The sequence below is a fragment of the Notolepis coatsorum genome (genome assembly GCF_963971535.1).
Source record: "Notolepis coatsorum genome assembly, chromosome: 11".
NCBI lineage: Eukaryota > Metazoa > Chordata > Actinopteri > Aulopiformes > Paralepididae > Notolepis > Notolepis coatsorum.
Genome location: NC_140175.1, coordinates 90302139 through 90324957, shown reverse-complemented (window position 1 = coordinate 90324957; position 22819 = coordinate 90302139). Strand labels below are relative to the sequence as shown.

At 40.6% G+C, this 22819-nt stretch overlaps 2 protein-coding genes across 11 annotated transcripts in view; both read right to left on the bottom strand.

Moving 5' to 3' along the window:
* Nucleotides 1–3741, bottom strand: part of LOC311236598 (uncharacterized protein) — a 30356-nt gene extending 26615 nt beyond the window's left edge. Inside the window, exon 1 of the mRNA XM_084324289.1 lies at nt 3616–3741. The gene's annotated coding sequence lies outside the window, so the exon portion shown is untranslated. The remainder of the gene's footprint in view (nt 1–3615) is intronic.
* Nucleotides 3742–5568: 1827 nt separating this feature from the next.
* The window catches only part of prrc2b (proline-rich coiled-coil 2B), a 98839-nt gene continuing 81588 nt past the window's right edge, over nt 5569–22819 (bottom strand). For 5 of the 10 annotated variants that reach the window (XM_084325271.1, XM_084325275.1, XM_084325276.1 and 2 more), the window contains exons 28-31: nt 15360–15439; nt 11531–11612; nt 10572–10781; nt 5569–7293 (exon numbers count right to left, since the gene is read on the bottom strand). In XM_084325271.1, the coding sequence (XP_084181397.1) occupies nt 7159–7293; nt 10572–10781; nt 11531–11612; nt 15360–15439 (507 nt within the window). In that variant the 3' untranslated portion in view covers nt 5569–7158. Of the gene's footprint in view, nt 7294–10547; nt 10782–11530; nt 11613–14386; nt 14463–15359; nt 15440–22819 lie in introns of all 10 variants that reach the window. The other 5 variants (XM_084325277.1, XM_084325279.1, XM_084325278.1 and 2 more) reach the window with 5 other exon arrangements.

Here is a 22819-nt window from a genome sequence, read left to right as displayed (position 1 = left end):
TTTTAGTAAGCTTTGACTGACTTTTACGAAACTCAGAGCATTTTTTGTCTCTGGTTTTCATAGCGGCCAGTATTTCGGAGTGCATCCACGGCTCAGCGCGATTTTTTACCCTGGTGGTTCTTAGGGGGGCCATGTCGTTTAGTATTGCTGAGAATTTGGTTTTGAAACCAAGCCATGTTTCGTCAACCAGTGTACCACTTGCCATGGTAACTACTCATTGTTTACTGGTAACTATTAAAGGAGCTCCCGTCTTATACGGAGCTACTGAGAAATGTTATCCCGTAGATGGACCTGGCTGACACGCTGTTATATTTGTTGGGTCTGATACCAAACCGTCAGTTCGCTGTGTGTCAGTGTTCCAATGATACGATCGGATGCAGGCTGCTCTTCTTGGAAAACGATATATTTATTTTGCTTCACTGTGCAAACAGGATATATTGGGCTCCATAAACAGATAGATAATACTTTATATAATAACTAATTGCATACAAAAATGCGACCTGTGACCTGCGGTCAAAAACCATTGCCCTTTCCGGGTCAAACTCCTAACTTCACCCAGTGTACCTGGCGCTTATATAACAGAAGCGCCACCCCATGGTCACATAAATCCATTACACATTTACATCTATTCGGCCCTTACAGTAACTGTTGCAGTTGGTTGGCATTTGCAGCAAGTGAGTGGTAGGTGTCAGACATGCTCAAGCCATTTCCAACCCTCCCCTGTGTGGATCATGGACAGACACAATAGACTCCACACATATCAAATAACAATATTCACCAGTCAGCAAGATACTACAAGAAGATTTTACATCTGATATTTTTTATAACTGGAAAATGTCATGTCACTACATTGATAATATGCATATATAAATAATATATAGGGTGTGTACTATCATCAAATTATCTTACTTGTTAGCTAGCTGGCCACAAGTGCTGGATGCAGACTCTCAGACACTTCTCTGATGTCAACATTACAAGCGCATGGAGGAAGGCGTCAAGAAACATGGTCCACTCCACAAAGACCTTGCCAAAACACGGATGAAGTGAGATGCTGAAGCAATTGAACTTGCCATCAAATTGTACGAGGAGAACAACCCCTTCGAGCACAACCCAGACAAGCAGTTGCTTGTGTCCTTCTCAACAGGATTCACAAGCACTGCAGATGATGCAATTTTTCAATTCTGAAAGAGCGGCTGAAGTAGGGAGGGAGATGCAGATAAAGCTGGATGGACAGTAACATTGACCATGGAGGTGAGGTTCATTACTCAGAAAGATTCACAAGGTCAATGAGAAGAAGATTCACCTAAACTCACTCAAGTTGTTCAACTGACTGATCATTTTCTCCCAACGGGATATGACAATCGAGACGAGCTTAGAGTATGAGCTGACGCCCTTCCCCTTGTCCTTGTTCAGTAACAAAGACCAGAAAATGAACACGGCGAACAAGGCAGGCTTTTCCAAGACCAGTCTGAAGGAGTTGACCGATCCACTTGACCTTACTAACCAGCCCTGGTCCAGCCCGGTAGTTGATGGCGGATGGCTTCTCTACATGGTTTTGTACAGGGGACATTGATGAACACATGGTCATCTTCCTCGACATACATGCTACTAAGGACACGGTGACCAGGGTTGGGATTGCGATTTTCCGCCACATTTACCACGCACCAGGTACTACTTTGAGTGAAATACGATACAAAATGTTCTCACGGAAGGCGGCGGCCGGGCTGAACAAACCGGAGACTCTACCTCCAACAGACAGGTGCAGCTGCACAGCATTCTCTCCGTGCCTATATCTCCAAACCCGGGACTGGATGCTGCTGCAGAGCATGTCTTTGGACCCCAGTGACTATGGATGGATGGTTCATGGTTATGAGCCAGTTCCAACACTAGACCCCATGGCTGTAATTGTAATGGAGATTACAATTACAATTAATTGCAAGAAGAATGGTGTCAAGTGTATCTCAGCATGTGGAAATTGTAAAGGCATTACTGTACATGCAATAATTGTATTCCTGATGGTGTAGAGTCTGGAGAAGACTCAGACCTTGACTCATAAATCATTTGACATTGTGGATAAGTATTGTTTTCTAACTTAATATTCGAGATATTGAAATAAACAAATAAAGCTACTTTTTAATTTACATGTAAAAGTGGGCATGGCCGTTTTTCCACCAAGGAGTGGTTTCAGTACAAAATAAATGTTTGCAATCTGTTGACAGAGTCAGCTATGGAGCGACAATAATGTGTTCATGACGACAAGGTTTCTCTTTAGCTTTTTGCGTGGTTTATTTCACATGAGTCCTTCTCTTGTGAGAGCGATGAGGAAGAGAGTGAAGGGGGAGGTAACATCTCCTTTTATACTTCTCACCTGGCGTCAGCTACAATAGCTACGCCTATAGCGCCCTCTTGTGGAAACAGTTAGACAGTTACATGCAATCATACATAACATATAACTTCAACACAATCAATTAAGAATCATGAAAAAACCCTAGTTTGACACCTCACACGGTGCTTAGTTAAGGCTCAAATAAACATTTGACATTTTTCACAGATAAGGTTCCGGCCGGGTACTCCAAATTTCAGCAGCTGTCACAGGTTTTCCTATGAGAGTTGAATTTAAATCTTTGTATATGTGTTATTAGACACCTTTACAAACACATTGGTGAAGACATTTCTTGGTAAGGAATTTATTCCACGATTTCTTTATATTTCCCTGACTAATAGGTTATCTGAAATATATGCACAAATTAGAAGGCTTATTGTAAATGCATGGACTTACGACTGCCCTAGGTAGGCCACTTTTAATGTTTGAGCTCCATGCAACGCGGGTTTCTTGTTCATAAATATACCGTGTTCGAGCCCATCAGCGATAGCCGATGTGTCACCTGACTGAGTTGGCCCCTACTCCCCTACCCGCGGGGCTAAGAAAAGTACAACCGGGATCTAAGGAGCAAAACACGGCACTCCCCTGACTAAAATATGTTTCAAACGAAAACGGCTGAATGTCATTTAGCCAAAACAGCATGGCTGTGAATGTGAGTCCTACATAGCCAGTTTTGGCATGGACTGATCGTTTAGATCGCTAGCATCTAACAAATGCTAATATAATGTAGTCTGTTCTGACCAGAATTATGTTCCCTTTTGTCTCCTTGGTGCGCGCGCACAGTCTGACGTGGACGAGAACCCCGTCAATGTCCATTTCAGTGTTTATGATAACCCAAAGTGTATGCTGATCATAACAATCATTAAACACCTGAAGCCGTGTAGGTAGCAACGAATCTCTTTGCATTATGTTAATGACTCTGCGCGCATCAGGAATCAGGCGTAAACTCCACTTCTAGGCTCGAGCGCTCTTGCTTTCGTCAGTCTTCTAAAGTTTTAGAACACTGTTATTTATATAATTTACCAATTGTTTGTCACAGACAGCAATAGGACGCTAAAACCCGAGTCTTCAAAACAGAAAGAAGCTATTCCTATACAAGTATTCTGTATTTTTGTATGACAACTAATAAAGAAACTTGAGAAACTCGTCACGAATCACATCAACGTGTTGTTGGTACCTCCATCCCATCAATACCTTCCACTGCGACGAAAAGTCCGATATAAAAGATTTACCTGACTTTTAACAGCGAGTAGACGTTTTCTGATCAATGAGTCCTCCGGTGGAGTGGCCGTCCTGTCCCTCTGTACTGTACAGTACTGTGTACACCTCTTCAGAACAGTCCTCGGTCTCGGCAGGCCCCTTTGTCTGGCAAGAATGTGAAGAATTTGATCATTCTGACGCCATTCTGTGCTCTCCAGCTTTTTTGCGATTGTGTGTGATTATCTGAGACGTGTGCCTTTTGAGTCATACCATTGTTGGAAAACAAATACCTAAAATTATTGTATTTCTGATCACTACATGTGAATGATGTGATAATGGACTAGTCAGACATTTGAGAAATACATTTCCCCATCTCAGGCATGGAATCTATAAATATACCAATACAAATTGTGACGGGTTGAAGTTTTTAGCTAATTGTAGCCATCAGTCCATATTTAGCAAAGACATTTAGCACCACCACATGACATTAGGAAATCGTGAAATTGTTATATTTTGCAACACTATTGTTTACCATCATTGTTCATACAACAGAATTGAAATGTTGAGCCCGACAATAAAAACAATGAAATGATAGTAATAAAAAATGGGAATGCTAAATGGCATGTTGGGACATGTGTAAATAATGCAATTTCATAGATAATTCATGTATTTTTTCATAAACAATATATTTTTAGTTAAGACATTAGTAGCAATATTTGTATTGCTTTATATTCAATGAAAAAGTAAGTAAGTGGGGACATGCAAATATGGTTGTCATTTACTCCTTAGCAACCCATTTCTTTAAAATAAATGTTTTAATATATAGTTTGCATTATAATGCAAAGACACATGGATCTATTAATTTATGGCTTTAAAATGCATTTTAAGGTTTACTTTATTTGAAAATCTTTGAAGTAAGCCTGGGGCACCAGATCCAGAGAATCACCCAGATAATGAAGATTTCAATAGCATTTCTTTTAACACCATTTCTTCCTAGACCTTGAACAGCATCCCTTGAATATGATAAAGAAGCAGGCTATGGACAACAGCTTTTGAAAAAGCAAAACTGCTTTATTTTTTATCTCTCAATAAGCTCTTTTTTTAACAAGGAAATGGCGAATAATGACCACATATCTGAAAGGATAAACATCAGGTAGGAGGATAAATAGACTGTTGTTGGATCAGCTCCGGAGAACACTGGTCCAAAAAGAAAAAAAGGGGGGAAAAGCATTTTAATAGTACAAAAGAAAAAAGGAAAACAGGGCAAGATGTCAGTGTTGGTAGAATGAGTAGTTGAGAGCAGGCAGACACCAAAGTGCAGTTCCTCAGGTGTACATAAGCCGTTTTCAGTGTACTCTCTCTCCAATCTCCCAAAAGCACCAAGATCCTCTGCAGCAAAAAGGGGGAGGAAGCGCCCACAGCGCCCCAACAAGCCACTCCACATGTGAAAGCAGTCCACCCTTGTGAGCACATCATAGTGACCATTTCAACATTAAATCCTTTAAAATTATTATTTTTTTAATTAGTGATACAATATCTAAATCAAGCACGTTTTTAAGCCTTCCCTCACTGACAAAAGGCAACTGTACAGTTCCATAATGCATGTACATATATATACCAGTGAAACTGTCGTAAAAGATGAAGGGAAACATTTTGTTGCATCATCATGAAGCATCATAGTAAGCAGTAACATTTATAACCAGTTATGACATTGGCATAGTTTCAAAATGTGTTAATAATAATAAAAGATCAGAATCACTAATGATGCCGACAGCCTCACATTTTCAAATAAAACAAACGCTTTAATAGTCCTTCGTCGTCCATCGCAGCTGCAGTGCTCACAAAAATCCTAAGCAAAGATAGTAAGTAAATGTATTAAGCAATGCTAAACCCAGCGTCTGTTGTGAACTTAAAAAAAAAAAACAAAAAAAATATTTGGACCCCGATTGTGATTATAATTAGGCTGCATTTATTGCTAGTGCCACCTCAGAGACCAGAAGCTGAATATTCATATGGTGGAGACCGATTTCGTTATTTTTTTTTATTTAATGTTTTTTTTTTCACAATTCCACACCTTTCAACTCGAGCTGGATTCAAATGGAATAACGGAGAAAGGTCTTTCAAGAGCCCTGGAGGCCAAAAAAACAAACACTCGAGGCCAAGGGATAGAAAAGTCATCACTTATATCACATGTTCATCTGACAGACAACTCATTACAACCAAAATGAAGCAAGAAGAAAGCAAACATTTCAATCAGCTAGTTGAGGGCTCCTTTCAGTAACTGTGAACGCAACCCCCGTTGCCCCTTACCCCTCCACCCCCAAAACTACAGAACAAGCAAAAAAAATAAAGTCAGCTTGGGTGATAATAAAAAAAACCACACGCATTGGTGGCAGAATATGTCCACTTGACTTCAGTCTTTAGTGAAATGTCGCTAGGTCCCCACTAAGGCGAGCGCCCGGGGGGATTTTACACACGTTCAGCACGTCACATGCACACGCCGTATCAACGCCAGTGAAGCTTCCATTGAGGCAACAACATGATTTAGCTAAAAATGTCCAACTTTTTTTTTCTTTTCTTTTTTTGCTTCAGCTTTACATAAGGAGAAAAGAGTGCGCGCAACGGAACCGGATAAGCAAAAAACATCACCTTGTTTAAAAAAGAAAAGACAAACGTTTCCTACCGATCTAAGCAGTTTTGTCACAGTTCATGTGCGCAGTACCCCAGAAGAGCGGCCTTTCAGAGTGATGCTCTCTGCTTCGCTCTCCCTATGTGCAACACACAATGTCCTCACCTTTTGAGTTTGAAGGATTTTTTTTATTGAATAAAAGGAGTCCTTTAATAATTGAGCAAATAGGCTTCAAGATTATTAAAAAGAAAAAAAACGTTAAAACTCCACAATTTACCAGCAAAAATGTCAATGAAAAAAAAAGGACAAAAAAAGGTACCCCTTTACATTTCATTTTCTTTCTTTTTGTTTGTTTAAAAACACTTTACAGATTTTTGTTTGTGTTGAGTGTATGTCTGGTCTTTGGGGCTACAGTCCAACGGGGAGGGGGGTGTACATAGTTTGGCAAAATGGTGGAGAATGAACTATCTGTCATTGTTGGTCATCCCCCCCCCCTCTGATCTGGAGCATGAGAGAAAAAAGTCAATATCATTTTTTCTCCCTCTCTCTCTACCGTTATTCTTCTCTCAAAAAGGACATTAATGTTAATAAATAAAAGAGGACCTTGAAGAGTTCTGCTTAGAAGAGTGTCCCAAACTATTGTGTCTATGTATATATGTATATATTTATATATATTTATATATCTCTATACGTGGTGTGGAATAATAATAGTGTCCAGTCTTGACAGTTCAAAAAGGGGGATATTACAGTATGCCTGCCAGCCTATGTGCCCTCTGGCATATCACCATGGGCTAAGGTGGGGAGGGAGGGGGAGTAGAAGGCTCAGACATTGGTGAGGGGGGGGGGGGGGGGGGGGGGGTCATGTGGTGGCAGGCTGGGTGGTAGGAAGAGGAGGTTTAAGGTCCGTTGCTATGCCTTGCCCTCCTCCACTTTGCCAGCCTGTGGTTTAATAGCTCCAGTCCGCGCTGGTTTTCCCTGGCCCGCGGGGGTGGGGGAGGGGCTCCTGAAGTCTGCTGGTCACGCCCCCCGACGGCACCTCGCCTTCGCCCGCTGCCTGGCGAACCTCCCGCAAAGTCTTACTCTGCAACACACAGACATGGGGGAGACCCGGGGTTAGCGACTGCCAGTGTGAGTGTTTGTTTGGAATCAAGTCATTATTAGTTTTAACCTGTGGCGCGAGAACAACGGTTATACACATGCACAACAGAACATTCCCAATTAAAAGGTATACAATATGCTTTTCAAATAGAATCATGATCATCATCCTTTATAGTATCATATTAAGTAGTGGTCGACAGATATAGGGCCGACATTGGATGTTTTTGAAATATGGATTTTGGCAGACGTTCCCAACTTGGACTGTAGCGGGCCAGTTTCAACTGCGTAACCACTGGGGCTTGTTCCAGGACACCAGGTTGGTCTGAAGCACAAGACATGTGTAAGGACCGCCGTTCTCTGATTGTTAAGACTTATGTCTGCATGTTGTGGATTAAAACCTTTTTGTTTCCAGACCCCGTTCACTGCCTTTCTGAAGCTTCCCGGTTCGCTCAGAACCAGGCCAGAACTCCACGGGACTCTGCAAGTAAGCTAATGGTTTTGCATCGACTACACTATTGGCAGGTAATTCATATAACGTATGGGTGAATTAGACTTCCAAGTAGGTTCAAGGTGGTTCCAGCATTTACAGTTCCACGCAAAAATTTTGCTGTAATGCTGTATAGAACATATATATATATATTTATTTATCTATTCTTACTATATAGTGTGTATATATATATATCAATAAAGGGGATCAATAAAGGATCATCTTATTCTTATACACACATACACCGGTCTGTATACATGCATTTTATATAGCGTTTATCCAAAGCGCTTTACAACTTATGCCTCACATTCACTCACAAATTTACACACCGGCGGTGGAGGCAACCATGCAAGGTGGGTGACCTGCTCACCAGGAGCAGTTAGGAGTTAAGTGTCTTGCTCAAGGATACTTCGACACGTTGCCGGGAGGAGCAGGACTCGAACAGAGAACCTTCTGATTACCAGATGACCGCTCTACCTCCTGAGCCACTGTCGCCCACTGTCATATCTGCAGATTCTATATCTGTACATATCACTTACCTACTCTTACTAGTTATGCTGCTGGCCAGTATGACTTATTACCATAGTTTATACCTGTATCTGTACATATTGATACTACAACTCTGTACATACATCTCATTAGCACTATTACACAGTTGTACTAATCTATATATTTTATATCCAGTTTAATCACCTGTACATTGTATATTACTATTGCACTTTACAGTTAAATTTGCACTCTGGTTGGATGCCAAACTTATGTTTTATTGTACTTGTGCTGTATAATGAAAATACATATTCCTTGTCATTTTGGGCTGCTAGCAAACAACAGAAAAATGTGTGGTGGGATGCACTACCAACAGGGTTAAGAACCCAGAACCAAGCTTCCCAACCTAAAAACCAAGCCTTCAAGAAGAGAAAAGTGGATACAGGCAATAAGACGTGGGCCAGCAGCACTTTGACAGTACAATGCAACTTGTGTTGTGGTGGAATGTGGGGTGACAGTGGCTCATGACGTAGAGCAGTTGTCTGGTAATCAGAAGGTTTCTGGTTAAATTCCGGCTCCTCCCGGCAGTGTGTCGAAGTGTCCTTGAGTAAGACAGTATTACCGGTATGTTTGCAAGTGCCTTAAACCGTCTATAACACATAGCTAACATTTGCTTGCTAACATAATACTAGCTTTCTAACACATAGCCAATATTAGCTTGCAAACATTAGCTTGCTAACATAATATTAGCTTGCTAACACAGCCATTATTAGCTTGTCAACATTAGCTTGCCAACAGTTAACCCCATCGTCATTTTAGTGCTCAACTGCACTCTATTTTGGCCATAAACTACCTTTCCTCCCACCTGTGGTGTGTCTAACCTAGATATTTTGATAATATATTGTTTGTCAATATACCTTCCTCTCTGGTAGATGCATGGTGGTAAAATAATCCTTTGACATGCTCAAATGTCATGTTTTTAGCTAGCTATAGGCATTTTGTTAGTGTTTCAGCTCTTAGTTGCATATAACGGCGCAGAATCCCCTCCAGTGGGAATGGTTTTCAGAGTATGACATTGCGCTCTGTCTCTATGGCGGATACTTTAGGATGTCAACCTCCTCCAAAGGTTTATGTTTTCCATGCATCTTTAAATTGTTGTACTTTATCAGATAAACCTATTTTTCTTATATATACAAATAAATATTCTCCCTAAATATTGGTATCAGCATCGGCCACTGAAAAACCCATCAGTCGACCAATAATAGAATCATCTATGGAATGATACCGTTTTATACTAATATAATAATTAGGGCTGTTAGTTTATTGCGTTAATTAATTACACAGCAAATAATCGCGTTATGAAAATTAACTCTAAATTAATTAATTTTTTTTTTTTTTTTATAATATTTTTTTTGTATCTCATTCATTCCATAAGCATGTAGAATACACATTTACAGATTTTTTTAATATGGTCCATTTGCATGTTCTTGGTATCTGATTCTAGGGACATCTATGAATCTCAGGGAATGTATTCCCAGTGTCAGAAATACTGTGGGCTAGATCCACAAAAAATGGATTGCACGGTGCAAGTTGCACCCTTACTTACAATTCATTATGAATTGAAAATGGGGGACCCTGATGTAAACAAGACGAAAGTCTTTCTCTGGTCTGCATTCCCTTAACAATTGTGTGTATTGAGCCGTACTGTATTGTACCCATTCTGCAATCTGTTAATAACATTTTCATTCAATCAATCAATCTGCGCAGTGATTGATTGAATGAACATTTTATTTTGAGTAAATTGTAATGAACCAAATGAGAATATCAATAAATTTTTTTTTTATCTTTGACTGTGAATAACACCATGCTCAAATTGACCAGACCTGAAAAATCTAAGCAAATTAATAGATGGAAGATGATTAAACAGAAGGTTTTGTAGATACAGTACTGAATTCTGCCATCCGGACACATGCAATTTGAAATATGATTATAGAATATGAGGCATAAAATGGTAATGCGATTAAAATGCGATTAATTAATTACAAATCCTGTAATTAATTAGATTAATTTTTTTAATCGCCTGACAGCACTAATAATAATACAGCACTAACACCAGACTGCTTATGGTTAACCATCACAAGAATATCATTACAATAAACATGTCGCCTCATAACAACTCTCAAAGTACAACTCTGTTTTCTCTGTCAACAGATCACTAAACACAAATGGAAAACAAGAAAAGGAAATGGATTAAATTATATTACCTATATTTACAGTGGGTGGCTCACCTTCATGCCATCCTCCGGCCCTTTGATGAGGGCCTCGGGGGCCGAGGGAGGGGTACAGTGGGAAGGCTCGCGCCCGGGGTTGGGATAATGGGGGGAGCGGATGATGACGCTCTTGTTGACCTGCATGACGGGTCTCTGGATGGGGGATGGGAAGGGGCCAGTGGTGGGTGGGCGCATGTGCATCACCATGCTGCCCTGGGGAGGGGGGGCCTGGTCAGGGAGGGAGGGAGGGAGTGGGTGAGGGGGGGGGGAGAAAGCATACAAAGTATTAGCATTGTAGAGCGTCACATGAGAATAGAATAGTTGCATGAGATATTCCATGAGGTATCTTTTGTTAAAATAGGTTGTTAAATAGCTCTACATTCCAACAGCCATCACTGATATGAGTGTTTGGTCAGTCTCCCAGTCCCTCAGCTCTGCAGTAAACTAAAATAAATGTTGTGGTATCCCGTTCCCACTTTATCTAATCAGGAGAGAGAACCCTAGATATTTTTACTTATTTCAAGAAATATTGCCAAGCCTAATTTGCTTACTGCACTGGTAGATAATTGTACTTGTTTCAATGACACATTTGCGTTAAAACTAGGCAGTGACAGATCAAGGCGTGATTGATGACGCACGCCGAATTGCATTTTGTGCCTCTACAGGACATTTCAACCCAGTTGGATTTTGGTCAGGTCAATACAAAATACATGTTTGCCATTATTTTAAGAAAGAACACGGTCAAATAAACATCAGGAGAAATGTGTGCAGACAGCCTGACGGATATGTTGATGAGTGTGCTGAGGTTTCTATAAACCTGCTGTGGGAGGCTGCACAGCATGGCCTCAAACCACCCCAGGTCTCTGTAAAGCAGGCACTACAGGAGAGAACCACGGCAGGCTCTGCCTTGCTGGATGGCCTGCACCGCACCGCCTGTGTGTGTGATTGATAGTTTAATTGGTTTCTGCAGTAGATACCTGTTGAGTGTAATGTGTTGGAAGGGGGCCTCCAGGGCCTCCAGGACCGGAGTGCTTCCCACTGGGGCTGGCAGAACCTGGCCTGCGGAGGGGAGGGGGAGAACAGGAAGAGAAGACAGATTTACCATCCGAGGCCTGTCACTATTTTCCATTTTAAAAGGGGCATTTAAAAGGATACAATTTACTTTTAAATGCAGTTTTTTTATAGGAAAAATCTGATAAAATATTTATGGCTTAAAACCAATTTCCGACAATTAAGTTACACTTTAAATAAAATAATTCAATTTCTTGATTCAGAATTTCTTTTATCATGGATGAACAAAACTTTCAATGCAAATGGTTGATTTGAATTGCAAATACTTTTTAAGCACCTTGTTAAAAATGTTTCTGTTTTCAAGGAATTCCAGGTCTTGAAATTATTTTGTCAAAAATCAAGCACTTCTAAGCACTTCAAAGACCTTGTGCGAACCCTGGTTACATCACTGTTGCATCAGATCACATTTGATCTCCATGAGGTGTAGCTGTTACTACATAGGAGTTAGGGCTGAAGTGAACAACATATAGACTTTATATATCCTGTGGAACGATATTCTTTCCACCCTGCAAATACTGTGCATTCTGACTATTGTACAGAATATATAGACACTTTAAATACGGATTCCACTCCGTTTGTACAATTGACCTTATCTTAAACCCTGCATTCTTTTCTTGATCCTCCAATCACAACTGTTGCTGTGATTCAAAGCAACAGTTGTGATTGGAGGATCAAGAAAATAGGTCAATACCGCCAACACTTCTCCGATAGTCCTTTTAATTTAAAATGTGTACATATTTTCTTTGGTAATTAAAAGCCTATTTCCTTGTATTTGTCAGGACTGATTTTTTGAAGTTCTAATCTTTATGTAATCAGAATTTTCTATTATAACCACCACCCCATCCCAAAACAATTACCGCCATCTGTTTGGATAGTTGTAATTGCATATTGGACAGGCACCAGAGAGCGAGAACTAAGCACTTCTCAATTACGAATGCACTTATTTGTATAGTCTATAAGATAAGATTTGAGGGAATATGACATGAGCTTCTTCCTCCATGAGCAAAACAAATCCCAGCGTGACAAGAGAGTTGTGGTCGTGAGGGTTAATTATGTCCACATCTCCCATTAATGCCAGACGGCGTTAGCTGGCTCAGGAAAGTCCAAGGTTTTATCAGCAGCCTGCCTCGGTAGTCACTCAAAAGTGGTTAAGGGGGCCACTAGCTGTCGAGACAGATACTAATAAAATACTTTACTGCGCTGGTGTCGACACAATCCGTTCAACTCACTAGTTGCCTCAGTTTTCCATGGCACTCCCTCTACGTAGCCTCATGGCATGCAATGGTTCCGTGACCAGTGCGATTTAGCAGCCAGGCAGCGTAAGAATGCCAAGGGGGAGGGGTTGATGCGAGAGAGTGAGAAAGTCTATAGTTTGTGCATAGCAACTTCATGATGGGACTGCTTATGCTGGAAATCATTTGAATGCATTTTATCTGAGGGGAGAAGAATCGCTTGCTCATGTTGAGTCTATGATACACGGACATCTCATACATGATAGCTACTTAATATTCACAAGTTCAGGGGGGGCTGGAGGTCCCATAGGCAGGGAATGTCCTTGTATTACACGGAGCTAGTATATCTGGGTGTGATGACCCATCTCCTTGTATTACACGGAGCTAGAATAACTGGGTGTGATGACCGATCTCCTTGTATTACACAGAGCTAGTATCTCTGGGTGTGATGACCCATCTCCTTGTATTACACAGAGCTAGTATCTCTGGGTGTGATGACCCATCTCCTTGTATTACACGGAGCTAGTATCTCTGGGTGTGATGACCCATCTCCTTGTATTACACGGAGCTAGTATCTCTGGGTGTGATGACCCATCTCCTTGTATTACACGGAGCTAGTATCTCTGGGTGTGATGACCCATCTCCTTGTATTACACAGAGCTAGTATCTCTGGGTGTGATGACCCATCTCCTTGTATTACACGGAGCTAGTATCTCTGGGTGTGATGACCCATCTCCTTGTATTACACGGAGCTAGTATCTCTGGGTGTGATGACCCATCTCCTTGTATTACACGGAGCTAGTATCTCTGGGTGTGATGACCCATCTCCTTGTATTACACAGAGCTAGTATCTCTGGGTGTGATGACCCATCTCCTTGTATTACATGGAGCTAGTATCTCTGGGTGTGATGACCCATCTCCTTGTATTACACGGAGCTAGTATCTCTGGGTGTGATGACCCATCTCCTTGTATTACACAGAGCTAGTATCTCTGGGTGTGATGACCCATCTCCTTGTATTACACGGAGCTAGTATCTCTGGGTGTGATGACCCATCTCCTTGTATTACACGGAGTTAGTATCTCTGGGTGTGATGACCCATCTCATTGTATTACACGGAGCTAGCATCTCTGGGTGTGATGACCCATCTCCTTGTATTACACGGAGCTAGTATCTCTGGGTGTGATGACCCATCTCCTTGTATTACACGGAGCTAGTATCTCTGGGTGTGATGACCCATCTCAGTGTTTCCCCTAGATCTTTTAGCCCCCCCCCCCCCCCCTGCACGGACAGGTGTTTCCCACAGGACTGCAGGCCAGCTGTGGAGGCTACCCTCTCAGTCACCGACGCTCAGACAAAATGAGGAAAACCGCTACAAAATGTTTACAAGTACTACAATAAAGCCACATTCATTCAACTTTGTCCCAAGTTCAGTCCAATGTATTATAGGGAGAGTAGGTCTGTATTAACACTGATGTCCTACTCTCACCTCTACTGGCACACTCAGCAGCTTCCTCTCTCTCTGTCTCACCTGTGTCATCTCTCCCTGGCCCTCTCTCACCTGTTGTCCCTCTCTCATCTGCTGCTGGTGGAGCACTCTCTGAATCCTAGATTCAAAGAAACAAGTAAAGTCTCACTTCTTAAACAGAACTCCTCCCCAGAACAGTATTCCTCAATATTAAAGAAAATCACCACCTCAACAATTTACTGTTTCTAGAAAGACATTTTGTTATGAATTAAAGGTAGAAAGTCTTTCCAGGTGTGTATATTATTGTCCCGCTCGCTGTGGCTTATTATGTGTGGCTGCTTCCTCTGGTCCATTCTTTCCCTGCGACTCTCATCCTGAGATCTACCTCTCTTCTCGTCAATAAGGCTTGAAATGCTTGTCGATATTCATGATCTCAAAATTAAAGCCGCAAGATTTCAGCCTCAGAAGCCCCGATTGTATGATTCTCAAACCGAAACGTTATGAAATGTTAGCCAGGCAGCATAAGAGTGCCAAGGGGGAGGGGCGCTGATGCGAGAGACTGTAGTTTGCGCATAGCGACTTCATGAAGGGACTGCTTATGCTGGAAATCATTTTAATGTATTTTATCTGAGGGGAGGAAAATTGCTTGCTTTAGCGGCTTTCATGTTGAGTCTATGTATGGGAATCACTGATCGGCTTGTTTCATATATGATAGCTACTTAATATTCATGCAAATTCACATTTTAGAGGGGGGGGGGGGGGGGGGCAGGAGGTCCCGTAGATGGGGAATCTCCTTGTATATTACATGGAGCTAGTATCTCTGGGCATGACTGAGACGCACATCTGCCAGACAATTCTCAATCTCACTTTCTCTCATTTAAAGTGTGTACCTTTATAAGAGTTATTTAAAAAAAATGCTAATATTGCAGTCTTTGAGTTATGACCATTGCCTTCTTTCATATTTTGTATATATACAGCCCTAGTAGGAATGTCAGGAGTGTAGAATGCATTGTTACAGCCACCGGTCTTTCCTCACCTGTAGGACCCTCCAGGGATGCCTGGGGAGTGGCTGGGCTTGTCAGAGAACTGGAAGCCTTTCATTTCCATCTGAGAGGCCTAGTAGTAGGGAGGAAATGACACTGGTTAAAAACACACTATGAATCCACATGCTTATCCTGCATACAGGCGGTTCCAACTTGACAAGGCGGCTACGTTCACACTGCAAGCCTTATTGCTCAATTTTGATTTATTGCTCAGATATGAGTTTTTTTGTTTTGCTGTATATATATGTATTAGGCCTGTCCCAGACTAAGGATTTGCATAGTCGACTTTGATTGGCCAAAATTTGCCGATAGTAGACTACATAATAGGGGTGCACCGATGTATCGGTCGGGTATCGGTATCGGCCGATAAGTGCCTAGTTGACTGCAATCGGCCTATAAGCTCGAATGTGCTGATGGCAGTAGCCGATAAATATCCATCAATTTGTGTAGCGTCAAAAGACAAAAAAAGTTCACTCGCGACCTGCACAACGCCGTCCCCAGTCCCCCACACACACAAGCTACTGCATCAAAGTTACTACTTATGATTAACAAGGCATTCGTTTTGTGGCATTAACGTTATATAGTTAGTGTTACACGTTCAATAACATCAGCATATTATTTACCCGAACGTAGCAAGCATTACGCATTCATACTAGCTCAGTTCCTTCCGTTGCTCATAGAGCCCCGAGTTTTACCCATTCTGCAATCTGTTAATAAAGTTTTCAATCAGACACATGTATAGAAAGGCTTTGTTTTATTATAACATTCGTTGCAGTAAAATCATTATGCCTCGTTTAAGTCATCCTGCGGAGCTAAAAGCTAAACGTCGGCCGCGCCGCCGTTGTTGTTGTTGTAGAATACCTCTCGTCAAAATCAATGGCGGACAAAAGCGGAAGTAAAAAATGTATACGCGCTTGCCGATTGGTGGTAACAGCAGAGGCGGGTGCAAGCGGTGTGTGACGTAATTGGCAGAATCGACTGTCAATCAAAATTTCATTGGTTGAGAGCTCTGGTTGACATTTACATTTAGTCATTTAGCTGACGCTTTTATCCAAAGCGACTTACAAGTTCTGTACGACAAGCCATCAGGAAGGGAACAACTCTATCAGCTGAGTAACAATGTTCATCAAAGTGTTGAGTGCTACAGTGTAGGTTAGTTTATTAGGACAAGTGCATGACAGTATGGTTAGTTAGGGTTAGATAATATTTTTTTTTCTTTTCTTTTTTTAATTCAGATAAAGGTTGAAGAAGTGCGTCTTTAGTCGACGGCGAAAGATTGGTTGAGACAATAGTATCCAGCTGCAGCCCAGCCGGTAGACCATACTGGGAGAACTAGTATCTAGCTGCAGCCCTGCAGAACATACTGGGAGAGAGATACTGCTATTTCTTGATGTTTCCTTTTTTTAAGTAAGTAAAGAGGCCTATGTTCATATCGGTGAGCACAATTTGTAACACAAATATACAGTAGTTTCAGTAAAAAAATTACAAAAAATATATATATTACAAAAAAAATTAAAGATTGCCACAAATATCGGTATCGGCCGATTGTGTTAGTTGAACAATCGGTATCGGTGGCAAATTTTCATATCGGTGCATCCCTACTATGTAAACTAATTTATAAATTGATGTGCAGTGGAGGTCAGCTAATTTGTGAGCAGATGATAATGGGGGGGAAGGTGAACGAGATTTTTTTTAAATTTCAACATACTTTCTAACACAGGCTAGTTATGATCCCCTCAAGTTTTGCTCGTACAGAAGTATCACCCCAAATAAGGTAAACACCTCACTGCCTTCCATGTATTATTTCAGAGTGATTCCCGCCAGTGAAAAATTGTGATGAATGTCAATCTAGAGTGACGCATTGTAAAGAATCAGACCTGTATGTCAGATGAAATCTGAGTCACATATGAGCATGATTTGGGCCACTTTTGCCTGCAGTGTGAATGTAGCCTAATAGCAACCCTCATGTTCTGGAACCAACTATAGCTCTTTTTTGAGAGGTTTATATCTACCGTACTTTTCGGACTATAAGCCGCGGCTTTTTCCCCCATTTTTCGACCCTGCGGCTTATATAACGGTGCGGCTTATATGTGGACAAAACCCGAAAATCGAAATATTGCTTTTTTTTACTGCATTGAAATGTTATTTATCTGTTCCCTTATTTACTTAATACAATTTGTAAATGAGTTAATTCTTGTTATTTGTCCGACAGTATTGTGTCCCAATGGGAGTCATTCTCTGTAGAGGTGGGAACTTAAAGCTCAATATAAGAACGGCCATGCACCACCACCCACAGAATCGAGAGAGCAATCAATCTGTCAATCCTTTCCGTGTCCGGGCCGGGTGAGGTTTCCCGTGTTGAGTCAAATTAAGCCGCAGGCTCCACTCCTTACATATGGTAATTAAACATTAAAACGCATGCGGCTTATAGTCCAGTGCGGCTTATATATGTACACATCATTCAATTTAGCTGCTGCGGCTTATAGTCAGGTGCGGCTTATAGTGCGAAAAGTACGGTATATTAGAAAGTTGTGACACAATATGCAGAAGAAAGACACTCCGGGTCAGTCATGGGACATGTGTGCTTGCTTGGTCTAAATCTAATTCTGTCTCTAGTCAAGGAAACAGTGTTTTTTCATTGTGTCTTGACTTTGTTTTCTAAAGACTACATTTTACATTGTCATTTAGCTGACGCTTTTATCCAAAGAAACTTACAAGTTTTGTACAACAAGTCAGCAGGAAGGGTACAAGTTACAACTCTATCTGCTGTTCATCAAAATACAACACTAAAGTTATGTTTTGCGTTGATGTAAAATATATATATTTAATTTATTTAAACTCGGGAGTCATTGAGGGAGACCCTCATTTTCAATGACAGGACACACAATCAATTTAAAACAATAGATCAATCATCAATACATAGTCAGATTTGTTCTTATAATAATAATACAGTTCAATTAGCAGAAACAACTACATGTTGATGGTAGACGGTTATTGATTAAAGTGCTTAGTTCTAGGTAACGTTGTAATAGATTACATGATTCCGCTGCAGAAAGCAGCCTTGCCATAATATAATATTGTATTTATAAATAATAAATATAAATAATAAGATATAAACAATCTTAACTGGGGGCGCCCCAGTGGCGAACCACATAGCTCGCTCAGCCGCGACACGGCCGACCCGGGTTCGACTCCCGAACCCGTCGTTATTTGCCGAATGTCTTCCCCCCACTCTGTCTCCCATTCCTCCTCTGTCTCTATCTACTGGACTGCCCAGTAGAAATAAAGCGATAAAACGCCAAAAAAAAAATATTGGGGAAAAAAAAAAATCTTAACTGGGACAAGGACTGAAAGAGGAGCGATGACCAATGTGAACATCACTGAAATTAATATTCCAATGAGACCTACCATTTATACACTACTATGATATAAAAAGAATTAAGAAAATAAGTACTGGGCTTAACACTTCCTGCGCCAAAAACGTCGTACAACGGGTTTCAAGTTCATGCGAATTCTGCCAGATCACGGCGTACAACGTTATTTTGATCATATTCCATATTTTCGCCATGGTATTCATATTTCCCTCACGGAGCCTTGTCTGATGCTGTGGGACTTGGCACAACTCTGCAACGCTTCAATACTGCCCCCTGGTGGATGATCGGCGAGTTACCAAACCGGAAATGACTGTTGGATATCGGTAAGTCTCCTAAATACGTCCGGCCACTCGCATATCGTTGCAGGACTCTAGCCACACACCGTGGATATGGATCGCTGCCATAACTCAATAATCGACATGATTTGGGCCTGTATTAGTATTATACAAACCGGAAATGGATCGCCTCGATCCCCATCAAATAACTGGGATCTTTTTGCTCCAGCGTCATCGCCCAACAGTAAGAGGAGGCTGACGTCATTTTCAGCGTGAGTGTTTATTATTATCCATACAAACTGCTCTGATCTATATATCACCCATACTACATGAAGCATTTAACGACGATCACAGAATTATAAACGACCCCCCCCCCCCCCCCGTTCACCCGCGCATGGATCAGTCATAACGTTTAGGACCATGTACAGTTGAAATTTTTAATATAGCGTGGATCGGTATCAAACAGCATTTGATAATCTATATATGCATTTATGCCTATATCTCACGTTCTAGGAATTACTGCAGAAAACGATAAAAACATATTTATATTCTAGACGGTAGTTTTGTATGAATGTGTGAATGAAAAAGTAAAACGTTCCTACATCCTGAACGATAGATAATCGATGTTGAATGGGCCATAGTAATGTCAATTTAGCAATACAATTTAAAAAGTTATAGCCCTGCAAAGAAGGTGAACATCTCCATAGACTTACAGTGCTGGCAGAGAATGGTATAAGATGATCAAACTCCGTGGCAGTTAATGTGTTAAGGCGAGACAGCACCCCCAAAATTGCCTTTTTGCTTCTTTTTTTTTCTCTCGACGATATTGAGATTGTTATATTTTGCTTCCTAAAGATGTCTTCTATGAAACTAGTGACAATAAAATGTCAATAACACACATTTAGTTGTTTATTTGACTTCATTTTGCCTGATTGCATCCATAAATGTGCACATATTTAATGGTGAAGTGCCTCATTTGCATATACCGGTATAAACATAAAATTCAGGAAACTTGCAATATATTTTTTCTTAGTTTATATATGTACATAACAAACTGGGAAAGTTTCATAGTGATATCTATTAAATTATTTTTTTTGCCTATTAGGGGGTACTACACTGTAACTACACTGTTTGTAGCCTGTGTGTATTATTATTATTATTATTATTATTATTATTATTATTATTATTATTATTATTATTATTATTATTCAGTTATCAGGCATGTGTTTAGGTTGTCTATTACTAATGGTTTGATTGGGTGTTTGTAAATAGCTGATAAAAAAAAAAAAAAGTATGGCATTTTACAATACAAAACTTTGAGGTCGTTTTCTGAAAAACTAGTTTTATGCATTTTACTTACACACAGAGTTGGAACTCCATTTCCCTAGTACCTACACACACCAAACTTTCCACATTTCTTCCCATCCATATTATGCTTCTTTCTATAGAAAGTTTTGTTGATATATATCATTAATAGCCAGGTTTATAGTACATTTTATACCAAAACTAGGCCAAAAATAGACAGTATTTCCTGATGTATGGGCTGAGAAGAGGACGTAGCCACAAAGTCTTTCTATACAAAGTTTCGTTTTGAATGTATCAACAAAATGAAACCAAGTTTTTTAATCTGGCATTATCCATTTGTGATGAGTCTTGGCGATACATGCAAATATGTGCATATTTAACACTTTGGATGCCAACGACGCTATAAGTCGTTAGTTCATGCCGCCAGTTGAGTGCCGCCAACGACATATAGCGTTTGTTTGTCGTATTTTTTTTTATTGGCGATTTGAATTCATATTTCATCAATCAAGCCTCACGCTAGTGTTGCAGAGTCTCTCTGAGCTCAATTGGGAAGATACCGCCCCCTATCGTCTCTCCCTGTGTAACTGCACCCCATTAGTTTAGACCAGTGGTGCCCAACCAGTCGATCGCGATCGACAGGTAGATCGCGGGCTGATTTCAAGTAGATCGAGTAATAAAATGCAATTATAAAAAAAAATATATATATATATATATATTTTTTTTTGCAAAATCAACTCTGCCTCTCTTTGTTAACTACAACAAGCAATGCTGTTTGTTATTTAAGATGAGGTCGGACTCGGCACCGACAGATTTGTGTTCATTATGCTGCTTTAATAAAGCCTCAAATAACGGCTTACAATATTTCATGAAAGCAAAGTGTTTTGTTTGTCTAAGATTTAAACTTTACAGCACTGACAAAGTTGAACAAAGTGCTGTACAAGTCCCACAACATTAAAAAAAAATATTATAAAAAAATAAATTAAAGAAATGTATCTCGAAGCTTCGAATTAAAATCGAATCTCGGCCCCAAAGCTTTGAATTCCCAAAAAGAATTTGAAGGTCAGCCCTACTACGGATAGCTCATTATATCAACAGCGTTGTTGTTTGCAGGCTTGCAGCTGTTGGTTAGCTAGCTATCGTTCTCAGTTGGCTAACGTTAGCTACTAGCTAGCTAATACTGGCCTACCTTTTAATTCACAGTGGAATGGCTAGCTAACTAACTGTACAAATCGATGTGATTGGCTGAGACCGTAATTTGTACGGTTGGCTGGATTGGGGGTGGCCAGCTGGCTAGCTTTTCAATCAATCAAGCTGGCAGTTCGTAGTGCAGTAGCTGGCTGGATAGCTGTTGTATTGTGGGTTAAGGTAGCCAGCTGGCTGGCTGGCAGTTCGTGGTGCAGTAGCTGGCTAGATAGCTGGCTAATGTTGGCCAATATAGCTGTAACTGAATGATGCCAGCCTTATGTGGTCTCTCAGAAGTAAATTAACTGTATTTACTCTCTTTTAGAAACTCTGTCTTTAAACAGTACTGTATATCTTGTATGTCATAAATGGCAGGATGTAACAGTACTGTTTATCTGTATGTCAAATGTTATGATGAATTGAAAATGGGGGGCCCTGATGTAAACAAGACAAAAGTCTTTCTCTGGTCTGCCTCCCCATAACACTTTGAGTGCCACTCACGGCTTTTCTCGGGTTTATGACCCGACCGTTGAATGCCACGGTCACAAGTATTCTCGGGTATTTTTTTTATTTATTAGAGATCTGAAATCATATTGCATCACGCGAGCCTACCGTTGGAGATCCAGGGACCGCCGGCGCTCAGATGTGAAAAAAGCGCCCCCCTATCGTCTCCCAGATGGTAAATCACCCTTTTGGAATGGACTGTGAATGGGAGAATGGATTTCTGACTCCACATTTTACTTCACTGATGCAGCCGGGGTCTACCAGAGTTCATTCTGGAGCCTCTGAGACGCGCGGATCATGTGTTATACTGTACACACGCTGGATCAATACATTTATCGATTTTTCCGAATGGCGATCAGAAATTGGAATAAACCATTTGGATACCATCTGACCTCAGGTAAGGAATCTATGTTATCAGTGTTAGGATAATCAGACTCGTTTTCACAGCGATATAAGCGCGTTTATGTGATATGTGATATGGCTGTTTTGACTGTAAAAGCCATGAGGAAATAAGAGCAGCGATTATCAGCGATTATACACGGCCGGCACTGAAAGTGTTAACAATTGTGTGTATTGAGCCGTACTGTATTGTACCCATTCTGAAATCTGTTAATAAAATGTTCAATCAATCAATCTGTTATGATTAACATGCAGTACTAGTAACTTTACTTAATTTCTAAGATTAGATAATTTAGTTATTTTTAAATGTCTGATCTAAAGATAAACAAAGGGTTTTAAAAGTGTTATATTTATCTTCTCTTATAGTACCAGAGAGAAGCTGAGGAGAATCGACCAGCAACAAAAGCAAAATTT